This window comes from Sinohyriopsis cumingii, chromosome 12, assembly GCF_028554795.1.
Source record: "Sinohyriopsis cumingii isolate HCF-2022 chromosome 12, ASM2855479v2, whole genome shotgun sequence".
In the NCBI taxonomy this organism is placed as follows: domain Eukaryota; kingdom Metazoa; phylum Mollusca; class Bivalvia; order Unionida; family Unionidae; genus Sinohyriopsis; species Sinohyriopsis cumingii.
The window spans coordinates 25,671,185-25,686,556 of NC_142972.1; the positions used below are offsets into that span (position 1 = coordinate 25,671,185).

The 15,372-nt window shown below is 32.6% G+C and overlaps 1 protein-coding gene across 1 annotated transcript in view; it reads right to left on the bottom strand.

Annotated features, from left to right (window-relative positions):
- Positions 1-960: 960 nt before the first annotated feature.
- Positions 961-15,372, bottom strand: part of LOC149786123 (uncharacterized) — a 137,433-nt gene continuing 123,021 nt past the window's right edge. The window contains exon 12 of the mRNA XM_089976450.1: positions 961-10,896. Within this exon, the coding sequence (XP_089832576.1) occupies positions 10,841-10,896 (56 nt within the window). The 3' untranslated portion in view covers positions 961-10,840. The remainder of the gene's footprint in view (positions 10,897-15,372) is intronic.

Here is a 15,372-nt window from a genome sequence, read left to right on the forward strand (position 1 = left end):
ACCTATAAGTGAGAAGCACAATAACGTCTCCTGTCCGTTTTTGTTCTATATGAGGTACGCTACTCCTTAATGACATTTATGATATTCTGAAGCTTATTTGTGCATTCAACATTCCATGTTGTTTGCCATGCATATAGAAAACGGTGATATAGTAAAAATATGTAACTATAACACACGTTAGTTGCAAGTAGATAGAGTAGACCACAAATCTCACCCTTTACCACACTTTCCCCCCCCCAAAATGTAATATATGGATGGCAAATATGGGTAAGAAAAATAGCATTAAAATATTTTAAAAACCCTAAACCACCATTTTAAAAGTTATTCTTCAAAACACTCTAAAACAACCTTTTTAAATTAAAAATACAAACCAACAAACAAAACGACAAAACAAATATAAAGAAACAAAAAGAAATATTACATAAATTTCCAGTATCATGCTGCTGGACCATTTCGAAAAGTTTTGAAAAGCAGTCGCTGATGGTATAATCACTGCTTTTTTTCTCTCTCAATAAACCAGCGATCTATCCTCTAGCTTAATTTGTCCATGCTATACTTTATCATTTTTTTTCTTCTTTCCCTCCATTATATTTTAAGCAGTTTTACCTAAGTATCTATATGTTTTTATTTTGCCTCTTACATACAATATTATATTATCGTCTGTTAGCATTGGAATAAAGTCTCTGAAATTTTGGATCTACCAGAACAAGATGCTAAACTTTATCAACGGTATTATATTTGATTCACTCCAGTTTTACTACAAACCGCTTCGACCTTCCTTATCCATTGTGGTTCCGACTTATTCCAGGCACATTTTTCTCCAGTTTACTATTCTAATATACACTCTATTTGTTGTTGCTGATTGCTTCATTTCTTTCTCTTGATTACTAAGACATTTTGTAATATTACGTGTTTAGGCTCGAAAAAACAGTAATACAAGAAAGAGTGAAAACAACAAGCTTTGAAAAATACAACAAATATTTATTTCCTTGGAAAGATACTGTAAAAATGAAAACAAAAACAAAAGAACTTACGGTTTTAAGAATCAAATCCCCCCAAAAATCCAAACAAATCCACGGATACAATTTTTAGAAGTCCTAATATTGAAATGTTTTAATGAATTCAAGTTCGAGCCCGACCAAGAATCCAAGATAGAAGGCGATAACGTATGCTGTTTTCCTGTATATTGTGGTCTACGGTTCCTTGTTAATCAAAATAAATAATCTTCCGGTTTTTTGAAATCCAAATAAAATTGTTAAGAAATGTCTTTATTTATGAATTCTGTACGGCACACGTATATTTCCAAGAAAAAAGAAATAATCCTTTTGAATCCAAATAATCTGAACAAAAATTAACATATAACTGGAAAACTGGCTTCAACAGAATGATACGACTTGACATCAAGCGTTTTCAAGCCCAGAATGATATTATTTCTCTAAAACAATGGTTATACAGTAATTTTGAGACGCAGAATGCGTAACCGTATGAGGGTCACGTGATCATGTTTACATCACATACTCTCAGCATGGCCCTGACAAAAAACAATCATTTTACTCTTAGAATAAAATTTTTAAAACATTGTATACTTCACTAAAACTATTTACAAGCCTAGGGTCACGTATTAAATACAGCCCCGATCTCACTCTTAATACTACCACGATAAAAATAAATTTAAGAAAGAACTTGTTGACGTGACTGGTACTAAATTAGACTTAAGGTCGGGAACCGGGTCAACCTTATGTGTTTACATAAATGAACAGTCAAGGTCAAACTATTTTCTGGAAAAAGTACGAGTTCCTAGCAAACATAACTGCATTATTATGACATATAATGAAATTCAAAAACTGCATTATTATGACATATAATGAAATTAAGAAAGAAAGATTTTAAAACGTACAAACAATTATATAAGATATAAATTAAATTAAACATACACACAGTAAAAATATTCATCAGCCCCCCCCCCGTACCCCATAGTAAAACAAAAGAAGAACACAAAAACGTTGTATTAGGTATTTGTATGCCTTTTGATCGCAGACTGTGGTACAATTTTAATCTCGTTTTTGTTGTAAATGTGGCTCGTCCCATAAACGCAGTCTGATTTAAACAAGATTTGTCATCATACGCTTCATTTTATATATATATATATATATATATATATATATATATATATATATATATATATATATATATATATATATATATATATAAACAAAAAGATTAATTTTTTATAAGGTTTGCCAATTTTTCTATATGCTCTTTGTTCCACTTTTAGTTCTTCTTCGTTTTCTGTAAATTAGATTTAGCATAGTAGCAGTGCAATAAAAGAAAAACCCAGACAGACAGAAACATATTACTCTTTCTCTGTTACAGTTTCTGGTAAGGTATATTATAGTCAGGTAATCGTACCTGTCTGCGAGTTATTTCAGTAACCAAAGTGCATAATTTTCGAGTCCTCTTGTAGATCTGATTTTATATTATTAAGGAGCATTGTATTATTACATGGTACTCTGAATCTATTTCATTAAATGATACGGTGCTATTACAGGAGTATGTGATTATATCGTTAAACAGTATAATGCTATCGCAGCATTATTTGATTATATACCATTACATAGTATGGTATAATTACATCATTATCTGATTCTCAATCAGTAAATGGTGTTAATACAGATTCTCTGATTCTATGCAATTAAATGGATTTTCTAATACTAGATTGCATGATTAATAGCAAAACATTCTGGCTAGATGCAAGTTATAATTTTTGGTTTGTTTCTCTGGGATGAATGTTCAAAACATATTCTCTAATCATGGCGTTTATCGATTAACAGGACTGCATAATAACAATTGCCGTATTATTGTATTTCATGAAGTCATCTTATGAAATATTTTAAATAAGACAGTATTTTTGGAAACGTCTGTGCTGTTGGTTTCAGTTTGCATTTTGTAAGACCCTTTGTATACTTTATTTTACTTATGTCTCTTAGTAGATTGGTGCTGTAAGCATTATCAAGCAAAAGCCAGAGACCAAAACTAGTAGCTTTGTTGATGTTCTTTATAAGAAATTGTTAACTCTGCTTCTTGCGTTTAATAGCAGGGAGAAACTTAAATATAACCGTTTTTGTAAAGTTAATTTTTGTCTAATGTTCATAAAACTTTAATAGTATTGTTCCAATTTTGCTAATGACTCTTCTGTAGAACTTGTATGATTCTTCATTGCACAACATATTGAGTTGATCAAATTTATTATTTTTTCATGTTACATAACTTTTAATTTCGTTTCCAAAATTAAATGACATTCCCGGGGTTGTTCACTAATTGCTTAATTTGTTTTTGTTAACTCTTTTCATGATATTTAGATATGGTACCCTGTCTAATTATTTTTTAAACTTGAGAACGGTCGTCTATGGGCTGTTAGATAAATTACGAAAATAATAGGTTAGGTGGCTTTTTTCTCCCAAGCAAATTACGATATTCACTGAAATATAAAAACATAAGGCTATTAATCTTAGAATTCGGATTATCCAGATATAGTGGTCTAGGAGATACATATGTTATTTGAGAACAAATTATTGGTCTATAGTTTTTTAAAGATGTAATTAGCAGTACTCGTAACACTATACCAGACAAATTTAATTATGGTCTAAAAAAATTAAGAGAAACAACAAGATTTGTAAAATTCAACAAAAAATGTATCTCCCTAGAATGCAAAGTGAAAATGTTAAAAAAGGAACTTTGCGAAATAAATCCCAAATGATCATAGAATTACAGAAACAAATCCTAATAAATAAAGTTCTGAATAAACTTTAGTGGAAAGCCAATTTAAATTCAACGCTGTATCCAACGCTGTATCCAACGCTGAAAGTGTGTGCCTGTGATCAACATGTCGTAGTGATGTGCCAGCAGGCTTTTGTAGGATCACAAAAATAAAATATAAGAATCAAATCTTTATTAGAAATTTCAGTATAAATTCAAGTTTCTGTTTCATTGAATGTTATTTTCAGAGAAGAATCAACTGAATTAAATAATTTGAATAAGTAAATTCCAGTCCAAATGAACTTCTGGACACAACATTAATATAACTGATTATGCTATGATGTTAAAGCACAAATGACTAATTTTCATATAAACAAGATTTATATTTCAAACTTAGACGAAAACAGAGTAAAACACATTGGTCTAAAAGGATTTTAGTTATAATTAGAAAGTTCATCACCAAGATCACAATAAAATATACGACAATTATCAAGTTGTTATAAAAAAACAACGTTCTTGACTAGGCTTGCGATAATGATTCTCACTCAGAAGAAAAAAGGTTGTTCACAAAGTTATCACTGATTTCGACAAGGTCAGCCCAACGTACGCTGTTATATAATCAATAGTATATAATGAACTACTTTTTAAGTAATTCACGAAAATGAAAATAAATTACATAACAACTCCCCGGAGAAAAAGAGAAACATGCTATAAAACTTTCTTTTTACTATTAGTCAAATATACATGTGATACAAATTGCATACGATTAAATCTTATGAGTGACACAAAGTATACATGAAACAATGCAATATTTCTATACACGAGAAAGTGCATACGCTATTAAATTGCCTTATTATTTCATATGCTTTATATTAATATTGTATTAATGCAACATGAATCTCGACCTTAACAGTCTCTGATTGTTTTCCATCCTGCCAATGACATTAAGTGTGTTGTGAACACTAATCGCAATAATCGGATAAGGAGCTGAACTAATATACGCTTTAAAGTGCTGCGAAGCCATTACCAAAGCCAAACATTCCCTCTCGATTGTGCAATAATTGTTCTGGTGTTTATTTAATTTGCTTAGAAAATTAACAAACTGGATGATCTACACCGGTTTTGCCATCTTCAATGAGTACTGCACCATTCCAACACAACATGCATCAACATACATCTTAGATGATTGACTGACATTTGGAGCTAAATGAACTGGTGCAATCTTATGTATGGCATTTAACTTCGTTTTCTTTACTGAAAACTTTGTCTGGTGTTCAACAATTATGAACAAAATAGGAACAAAATATCCGATGGTATTCAGCCATACCCCATAAATGCCACAGTTGCTTTTTACTGATAGGCACAGTGAATTCATATATAGCCTTGACCTTAACATCTAGATGTATAACGTGTCCATGTCCCACGATATGTACCAGAAATGTACCACGGGCACGACAAAACTCACTTTTGGATAAATTGTCAAATTTGCATCAATGACTATGTCAAAGAATCTCCGAATTGTCTCCAAGCGATCTTTCTAGGTGTTGTTGTAGATGATAACCAGAAATGATCATGTCAATTAGACGTTAAAAAGTACAAGGAGAAACTATCATCCCAAACGGTAACACATTATATTGATAAAGTCAATCTGGAGTCAGGTTTGCCGAACTTTCCTTTGCCCTTTCCGTCAGCGGAATTTGTCAGAATCCTTTCACAAGGCAGAATTTGTTGACATATTTGGCATTTTCAATTTTATCAATGAAGTCATTAATTATTGGCAATGGAAATGAATCTGTTTAATTACACTGTTCAGCTTTCTATAGTGTGTGCACATGCTGAAGGTATTATCTGGTTACAAATATACATGGTGAACTCCAGTCATTTTTACTCGATTTTATGAATTCATTCCCTAACAAATACTGAATTTCTTTTCTCAAGCATTCCTGTTTGAGAGGATTCATCATGAACAGATGTTGTGTCACATGTGTGGAATCTACAATTTGAACGTCATCGTAGGTTTATTTGTTTGTGTGAGAAATCTGAAAAACAAGTTTTCATGTTCAAGTAACAGCTTTTTTTTTTAAACATTCAATCTTTTCTTGTTGTTGCAGACGTAAAGGTGTCTTTTCCGATTATTCATTATTTCTGCATTCTAAAGATTATTTACTCCAATGTCGCTACTATCTGATTGCATTCCATCATTTAGATCTTCACTGTGTGGGACAGGTACAACTAAACTGACTGCATGATTAACCTGGCTATCTTTATCAACATACCTGTACCCCTTTAATATATTTATGCGACAAAGTTGTTTTTGTTTTCGCCTCCGATGAGTGTTGATGATATAATTCAAATCACTCACTTTATTTTCAACAGTGTTAGGACCATATTGCTTATCCGTAAAGAGGATTTTGTGGCATGGGCAAGAGTCAGAAGGTTATCACCAGGCTGAAAACTCCTTTCCGTTGTATTTTTGTCATACCTTAATTTTATGTTTGACTGAATAGAGTCCAGATTTGTTTTGGAACCTCATAAGCCTTTGACAACTTGTATTTAAAATTAAAAATATAATCGACAAGATTAATTTCTGTATCATCAATTGAAAGGTTTTCTTTTAAACTTAAATGTTCCACGGACAGTGTGTCCCGAAACTAAATCGAGGGACTAATTCTTAAAGATTCCTGAATCGATCCTCTAACAGCAAGCAAAGGTACATGAATACCTTCGTCCCAATCTTTTCCACTGTCAAAACAATATGACCGAATAATATTTTTCAAGGTTTCATGAAATCTTTCTAAAGCCCCTTGGTTTTCTGTGTGATAGGCAGAAGACTTAAATTGCTGTATGTCTAGTTCATGCATAACTTACTTGAAATTTCAAGAAACAAACTGACCTTTGATCTGATTGTACAGATTTGGGCTGGCCAAATTGAGCAAAAATACTTCTCAAAGCTTTTTCTAGTGTCGTAGTTGTAATATTTCTCAATGGGATTGCCTCTGGGAGTCTTGTAGGCGCACATATTATAGTCAACAAATATTGGTTACCTGACTTGGTATTAGGTAAGGGACTGACACAGTCAACTATTATGCTGCTGAATGGGTCGTCAGATGCAAGAATAGGTTGCGGATGAGCCCTAGGTATCTTCTAATTGGGTTTTCGTACTATTTGACAAGTATGACGAGATATACATTAATTACAAACATCACTTTAAATTTGTGGCCAATAAAATGGTTCCTATTGATCCTTAAATGACCAGCCAAAGGTGTTTTTTAGACAAGGTGTTGATGTGCCTGTGGTGCTCCATATCGTGGTGATGTACCAACAGTCTTTTGTTGGATCACAATAATCCATGAATTAAATCCTAATGTGAAATTTCAGTATAAATTCAAGTCTCTATTTTCAAGAGTGTTATTTGTTTTCGTATTTACAGAGAAGAATCGCTTGAACTATTTAATTTGACTAAATAAATTCCAACCCAAATGAAATACTGGACACAACAATAATACAAAAGATTCTGCTAAGATCTTAAAGCACGAATGACTAATTTTCACATCAACAAGATTTATATATTAAATTGAGACGTAAAACTAGACACTGGATAAAGGTCAGGAGTACATTGTTCTAGAAGGATCTTATTTATAATTAGTATGCCTCACACCAAAATCACAATAAAACATATAAATATATGACAATCATCCCGTAGTCTAGCTGTTCAAAATACAATGTCCTTGAAGCAGCTTAAGATAATGTCAATCACTCAGAGCAAAAAAAAAGTTATTTTCAAATTGTTAATGATTTTGGACAAGGTCAGCCCAATATACAATGTTACGTTATCAATAGCATATAATGAAAACAAAATTGAAAAACCTAACTAATAATCAATGCAAATTAAATATACATAACATGATAAAGTGTCGAACAATGGTGGGGTAAGGATTCACATTTTTGGTCCAGGATCTACATGCTCTTTCTACTCACATTTCTAAGATCAAACGTATGTTAATTATGAAGTCCCCTAAAAATATGAATTCCGATACAGTTTATAAAACGATTCGAAGAAAAAATGTATCTTATTATGTTTTGAACTTTAAAGTGAGAAATATACTGTGTCTGCAAAGATATATTTTTATCTGAATAACAAATGTTTCACTTTGACTTTACATCAAAATTTAACTGTAATATGACAAAAAATTGTAAAATAAATCAATAAATAAAATAATCGTGAAAGTCAATATTAGATTTTTGCACCGCTATCAATATATTTCAAGCACGAGTTACATTAAATAAATAGTGATTAAAAAATTTTGAATAAAGTTTGTTGCAAAGAGTTACGGATTTAGCAATGGGTAGAAAGATATAAATAAAGATCAAGACAAATATCCAAGTATGCTTGGATTTATTTCTGACCATTTTTGCAACATTTTTAAAATTGACAAGGCAAATAAGAATACAAAATGCACTTTCATGGCATTGTCGGAGATGACACTCACTTTTTTAACAACCTTAACCGTGCATTAAGCCTTTCAACAACTCGAACAAACCCCCAAAATTGTACTATTCATACATCTAAGTAAATACAAAAAAATGTAGAGTTAAACATTCTTTTCACTGAATAAATGGAAAACAACAGAAATAAAAAATACATTTGGATTACACAACTTTTCATTGAGAAAGACAAGCATATTGGCAAATATTAACATTTTAACAAGTAAAACTGCATTAAATAAACACAAATCAGTTGCTGGAGACATTATCGAGCAACCACATACAAGCTGAATAATGTACGAAAAAGCGTATGGAAAGCAACGCTTTAAAGTTTGGATTGGCATAATAATCACGAAGCATCTTTAAGCAACCTTTGAAAAAAAATACAAATCAAATCAATTATAGTTCGGTTGTTTGGTTTTCTTCGTATGTGCAGGTGTAATTTTGTATTTTCTAGTTTCACAAAAGTTTGCAACTAAATACATCAGAACGTTGAATATATGTAATTTCTTGTTTCCTATTGAGCGGGCTATTTACTATTTGGGTGCCTTTATTCTAAAGCGAACGCAATTTGTATGCTTATTTATTTCGTAATGTAAGATTTTTGAGGTATGAATGTCATACATTTTCTCCTTGACACCGAGGAGATGTATTTGTTTAGAATTTGATTTCTTCTACGATGACATTTAAATGGCCGAATGGTCTAAAGCGCTCACCGGGTACGGATAAGTGCCATCTCACCTCTGTCTGCGTTTGTGTGGGTTTGAATATCGAATTCGGCCAATGTGGGTATGCGAGAAAGCTTGCCAGTAGCTTCTCGTGGATCGGTAGTTCTTAACGGTGTTTCCTCTACCATTTATACTGGTCGCCATGCATAGCCTATCTTGTGCTGAAAAATGGCTTTAAACCTACAACAACAACAACACCAACAACAATAACATTTAAAGAACTCTCACTAAACCTCAAGTTTGTTATCAATATTTCTCACTTGCAATGCATTTCCTCACAGGTGCACCAGGCTAGAGTAGACATTGCTTTAAAAACAAACTTTATCAAAATAAGCGATTAACATAATCCGTACATTCATTTGAAATGCATATATATACACCATTCAGACCGATTAAACTTCAGAGTGCGTGATGGATTTGTAAAGCAACTCAGTTTGTCACGACTGATATTTTTCTTTTTTATAAATATTTAGACACATCCAACCATTAAAGGTGTGCCATCAGACACGAATAGTAGTTTTGAAAGAAATAAAGTCATCTTTAGCATATGTATAATCGGAAGAAAAAAAGGGAATGAAACCAAGGAGACGCTAAAGTACAAAAGACTGGAGACACAAATTTCGAGTTAGTGGGAAACAGTCTTCTAGTTAAGGATTTGAGGATGCTGCTCTGTGTTTTACTCTGACATTGTATGATCACCTCAAGTTCCGAAACAAACAACTGTTACCCCCATTCTAGAACTTTTTGCTGAAAGCAAAAAAGCTTGGAATAGGTAAGAAATGCCACTGGGAACAGATCAAACTATTTGCCACTAAAAATGTTTTATTATGGACCAGACACTTCTTTGAGGCGGTGGGGTCGGTTTTGCAACTTTTTTAAAAAAGAAAATTCCGGCTCACTTACATTTGCTAAAAATAATCTCGCCCTGATTACTGGAAAATGCAAAATCCGGCACCTATCTCGCCCCATGCCATCTGAAGATTAAACGGTCGGTCCACTGAAATTAGTAAAGGCTTACAGGAAAAAAACAATACTCTTTTTGAGTCAATCACAATCAGTGAAAGGAATCTCACAACAAATCGTCGATAAAAAGTAAATGCGACAGATCAAATAATATAATATAATCTAACAGTACCTCCGTACATGTCATATATTTCTAAAACAAATGTGCTTCATTTACATCATAATTATAGCTGTAACATTACATGAGCTCATATAAACAGTGCATATTTGTGTTTTTGGCTGGCTATCCCTTTCGTCTTTGGATTTATTACAAAAACATTACCCTAAATTGTTTCAGTTCTGGAAAGTATTTAAAACATTCTTAAACGAAAAGCGTGAAGAGGTTAATGGACACACTTTGAAAAGACTAATATAAACACTTTGAAAAAACTTATGTATACACTTTGAAAAGTCTAATGAATACACTTTGAAAAGACTTAATTATACACTTTGAAAGGTCTAATGAATACACTTTGAAAAGTCTAATGCATACACTTTGAAAAGTCTAATGAATACACTTTGAAAATACTTAAGTATACACTTTGAAAAGTCCAATGAATACACTCTGAAAAGACTTAAGTATACACTTTGAAAAGTCTAATGAATACGCTTTGAAAAGTCTAATGAATATATTTTGAAAAGTCTAATGAATACAAGTTGAAAAGTTTAAAGAATATACATTGAAAAGTCCAATGAATACATTACAAAAAGACTAATGAATACACTGCGAAAAGATCTATGAATACATTACAAAATGACCAATGAATACATTACAAAAAGACCAATGAATACATTTTTCTTCCGTGAAAGGAACAACAATTAGTAGCCTGAAGCATCAACTGACACTGACACCCATCCGATGCTCGTTCTCAATCGTCTGAATCCGACAGCGTCCGTTTGCTCCCCCTTCCGTTTGTTGGTGTAGCTAGGGATAACAATACAAGATTGTAAGTCACTATAGCATCATAATGCTGTAATTATACTGGTAATATAAAATCATGAATACATTTTAATGCTGTAATTATACTGGTATTATAAAATCATGAAGTAAAATACTGGAAGCGTTAGCAATAACCAGATCGTCTTCATTCAAAAAAAGAGTATACCTACTTGAACGGAAGAAAGAAGTAACAAAAGAAACGAATGTAATGGGATAGACGAAAATATAAAGAATATTATTAATTTTTCCAGTTTTAATGAGTATTTTACGTACAATCGTAAAACACTGTGATTAATATCAGCTACATGGACCATCACACAAAGTAAATAAATATTTCCTTCATTCTTGACGAAATCCAGCGCATCGGTTACACGTTCAGATGCACCAAGACAGTGTTACTTGCATTAGGCTTTGACTTAAACATAACATATGAATAATTATCATTTTCTGCATTCCTGAAAGTTTTAGTGCAAGTGGCGTTCTTGGTTAATACTCTCTATTAGCTTTGTCATCCAATAAAAAAGCATAGAAGCTGAGCTCAACAAACATTTTTTTCTTCTGTGCGTGCTTTCACGCTGTTTTCTATTGAATGTAATTGACAATCTTTCACTATCACCAAATCTCCTTGGACAATTCAGTAAACGTATTAATGATCTTTATGTATCACAGTAGGATGCAATAAGAGCTGAATGGTTCATTTAGCGTAGTGATTCCTACACGCTGCACTTAGTATTGTGATACCTACAAGTTAATATGTTCACTTAGTGAAGTGATAGCATGAAAAAATGACAAAAGTTGTAGCTGTCTAATAAATCTAATTTTGCTGTGTCTGTAGAATTATAAACTTTAGGGGCCCAGTTTGGTTGCATTTTCTCCAGTATGGTTTGTTTGAGAGTATAATTTATCATACAACACATCGGTCAAAGCGGATTGTCATGTGATCCAATTGTAACAAATGTAATATCCAACCCTAAAGACTCATTTTCCATACTCTTCAAGAAATTAGGCATCCTTGATATGTTTGAGTTTATTAGAGTACATTTCTACCCCACCCACAAGTCTTTATGTCATTTGCAAAGACCAGCTTTGCCCAATTCTAGTTTACCTTTCCATAGTCAAGTTTTTTAAAATGAACTAATTACAATTTAGGACCAATATATCTAGCCGGTTTGTTCTTTAAATGTAATATGTCAGTCAGAAGTTTAAAACAGTACTTCGGTCCTTTAAATGAATAGGTCTGGAGAAAGCATATTGCTCGTTTGCATCCACGGTGAAATATAAGATCGGAGTAAGTTTGTTAATTCATGCATAAGTATGTTATATCATGCAACAGGTATGGTATAGCATGCAATAAGTATATTATAAAATGCATATGTATATCATGCAACAGGTATGGTATAGCATGCAAAAGGCATGGTAGAGCATGCAATAGGTATGGTATAGCATGCAATAGGTATGTTATAAAATGCACATGTATATCATGCAATAGGTATGATATAGCATGTAATAAAAATGGCATAAAGTGCAATAGTTATGGTATAGCATGCAATATGAGCATAAGTCAATATGGTGTGTATTTTGCGTGCTTTAGCAAAGTTAATATACAGTGTTTACTCATTACAACCACTATATTTAATTTTTGGATTAAATATTTTCTGTATGAACATGTATAACCATTGGATGCAAAGCTGTCATACATGGCCTTTTGAATTAGCAAGCACTACTCTCTCTCTCTCTCTCTCTCTCTCTCTCTCTCTCCATGTACTCCAAATTTTATTTCCCAGAGGCGAGGTCAAATTTATTTAGAAATCTGGACCAATGTTTCTATCAACGTTTTTCTGTGTTGTCGTATATCCCAAACATTTGGACGGATTAATGGCCAATTCAGGCTGTAGAATCAGTAATCAATTTTTTTAATCTTTATGTGCTGACACCTTCAGTAGAGCACTAAATTAAAGTCAAGATCGTTTAAAGTTTTCGGTATGGCTGTGAGTTTCAAATTTGTAAAAGGTTGCCGTAACATCAGTTCGCATTGTCGTTTTATCTCCATGCACACAGACCTTCCCTTCAAAATCGAGCGGATGAATTTCATTTGAAAAGTTGTTTTAATTTTAGTTAAGGTTTCTCTTTATGGCCATAACTTCCAACTGTTTTGAGGTTAAGGCTCGAGGCTATGCAATAAATGCTGATAACTTAGTCACGGATGCTATTGGTCCAATCATAACTACATTGTCATATATCTTTGTCACGGATAATATTGATGCAAAATGGATACTACTGCCATATATCGCTTGCGGCTGATATTTACTGAACATTTTTTCTGTTGCATATGAAACGTGCAAATATTTCAATATCCAGTTCAAACATAAGATATTCTGCTCACGAATTGAAAGACCTCTCAGAAGGCAGTATTGCACAAGACAGCAAATCCGGCATTTCAGATTGCCGACTCGACATATTGTGTTTACCGACATAAGTAGTACGTTGAAAACAAATGCAGTGTCGATACTGAATGCTTTTGGATTTCCTGACTTCTTTAACAAACGTAATTCGGGATGTTTTTCCTACACATGTAGAACCATGGGTATAAAAGGGTAGCTGGAAAGCTATCATATTCATGTTGTTGGATTGATGATATTAATGTGATTTTAATACGCTGCGGTCATCTGGATGAAAGTGGTACCCGAATAGATTCCTATAAAATTGCTCATAAACAGCAGGATTTTGTTTCACCTACGTAGGCATGGTGAGACACAGGTTTCACTTAACTCATGCCAAATACGGCAACGGCATCATCGTCAACGTTAAAGTGTTGTGCTAAAGATTTTACAAACGGATGATGAGAATATATCAGCACAAGGACAAAGGTAAGAAACCTGGAACCGCGAAACGCGCCTTTAATGTCTGAACGGACTGTATAATCTTTCTTCGACACAAATCAACTTTTCATTCGCTTATCAATAAGGAAGCATATATCATTTTACTTTTGTACTAAAATCAATGCCAGAATAAAATAAGATTTTGAGAGACCCAAATTATTTAAACAAATAAGAGGATTCTTTACTGTCTGCTTTTTTGTACTGCCGTCAGAAAAGAAGTGCTTAAGAAATAGTTCTAAAATATAGTAATTTTTTTGCTTTCTAATTGTCAAAGTTTTCTTCTGTAGACTGCATAAAAAAATACTGAGTATATGGTACTCAAAAGCTCAGAAAAATCTGTTAGATGCAACCTTTTAAATATACACAACAGAACAACTTATAGGATGACCATGCCAAAATGTATATTGTGATCAATTTAAAACATTCAGTACTTTCGTTACGACGCACGCTTCAGTTGAAAACTTAGGTTTTATTTCAATGTGATATGAAACATATCTATATCTCCAACTTACTAAAATATGTTTGTTGTTTGGTTTTATTTGCTATTAATAGAAGTGTTGAAAAATGAAAACCAAATTGTACTGTTTTCCCCAAAGTGGATTGTGTTTTATATTCTGAGGTGCAGATTCGAGCGAACTTCATTAACATTAGACTATTATAGTATATGAATATTTGTTATTGCTCACCCATTCAAAACTGTTGTTTTGTTTCATAGTGATGACAAGCACATTTAAACGTTTCCGAAAACTAAACGTAAACATTAATTTAAAAGTATATGCTTTGCATTATTATGTTGTTAATAGCAAATGTTGTTCAGGAAACAATTTTTTCAACTTATTAAACGAAATTTTTAGCGAAATGTATTATTATTTCACCGGAAACGGGTAATAGACTGAACTCGCCTCCACCAATATCCATTAAAATCTTTCACCCTGAAAGCATGATGGTCCTGCTATTTTAATGACAATAATTTCTGAAATTGAAACGGGAACACGATATCATAACTGTATCGCTTCTAATTTTGAAATGTACGTTTTTCAGATATGATTCATTTATTCTGCTTCAGTCTATTTCATATCTTGTACTACACATGTTTCTTTTTTATATCCAGAAGAGACCTAGTTAATAACTTTGGATGATAAATGGGATCATTATGTATCACAAAATCCTTAATGAGTTATCTGAATGCAAGGCAAGTGATTTGTATAACACGTTATTATAAACCACAACCACCACCACAACTAGAGTGGGTCATTGAAAGGGACACACCTCCATTATAGCTTTTATGAATAATAGCAGAATGACACTATCACATTTAAACAAACATATCTGTTCTGTTGGATTAAACGCATTTCGAGTCTTGTCATGACGCGGTTAAAATTTCCAGTTGCTGGACAATTTTCAAAAAATCTTACATTGTACTCATTTTACAAGTATATATTTACAATCTAAATATTTACATATTAATCATTTCGACATTTTGATACTACGATCTAAGTAGCCTAGTTATATGACGACACTCTTTACGTCAGTTGGGATACGGGTTGTTCCCAGTACTACAGGGTGTCTTGTCTATAGGTCA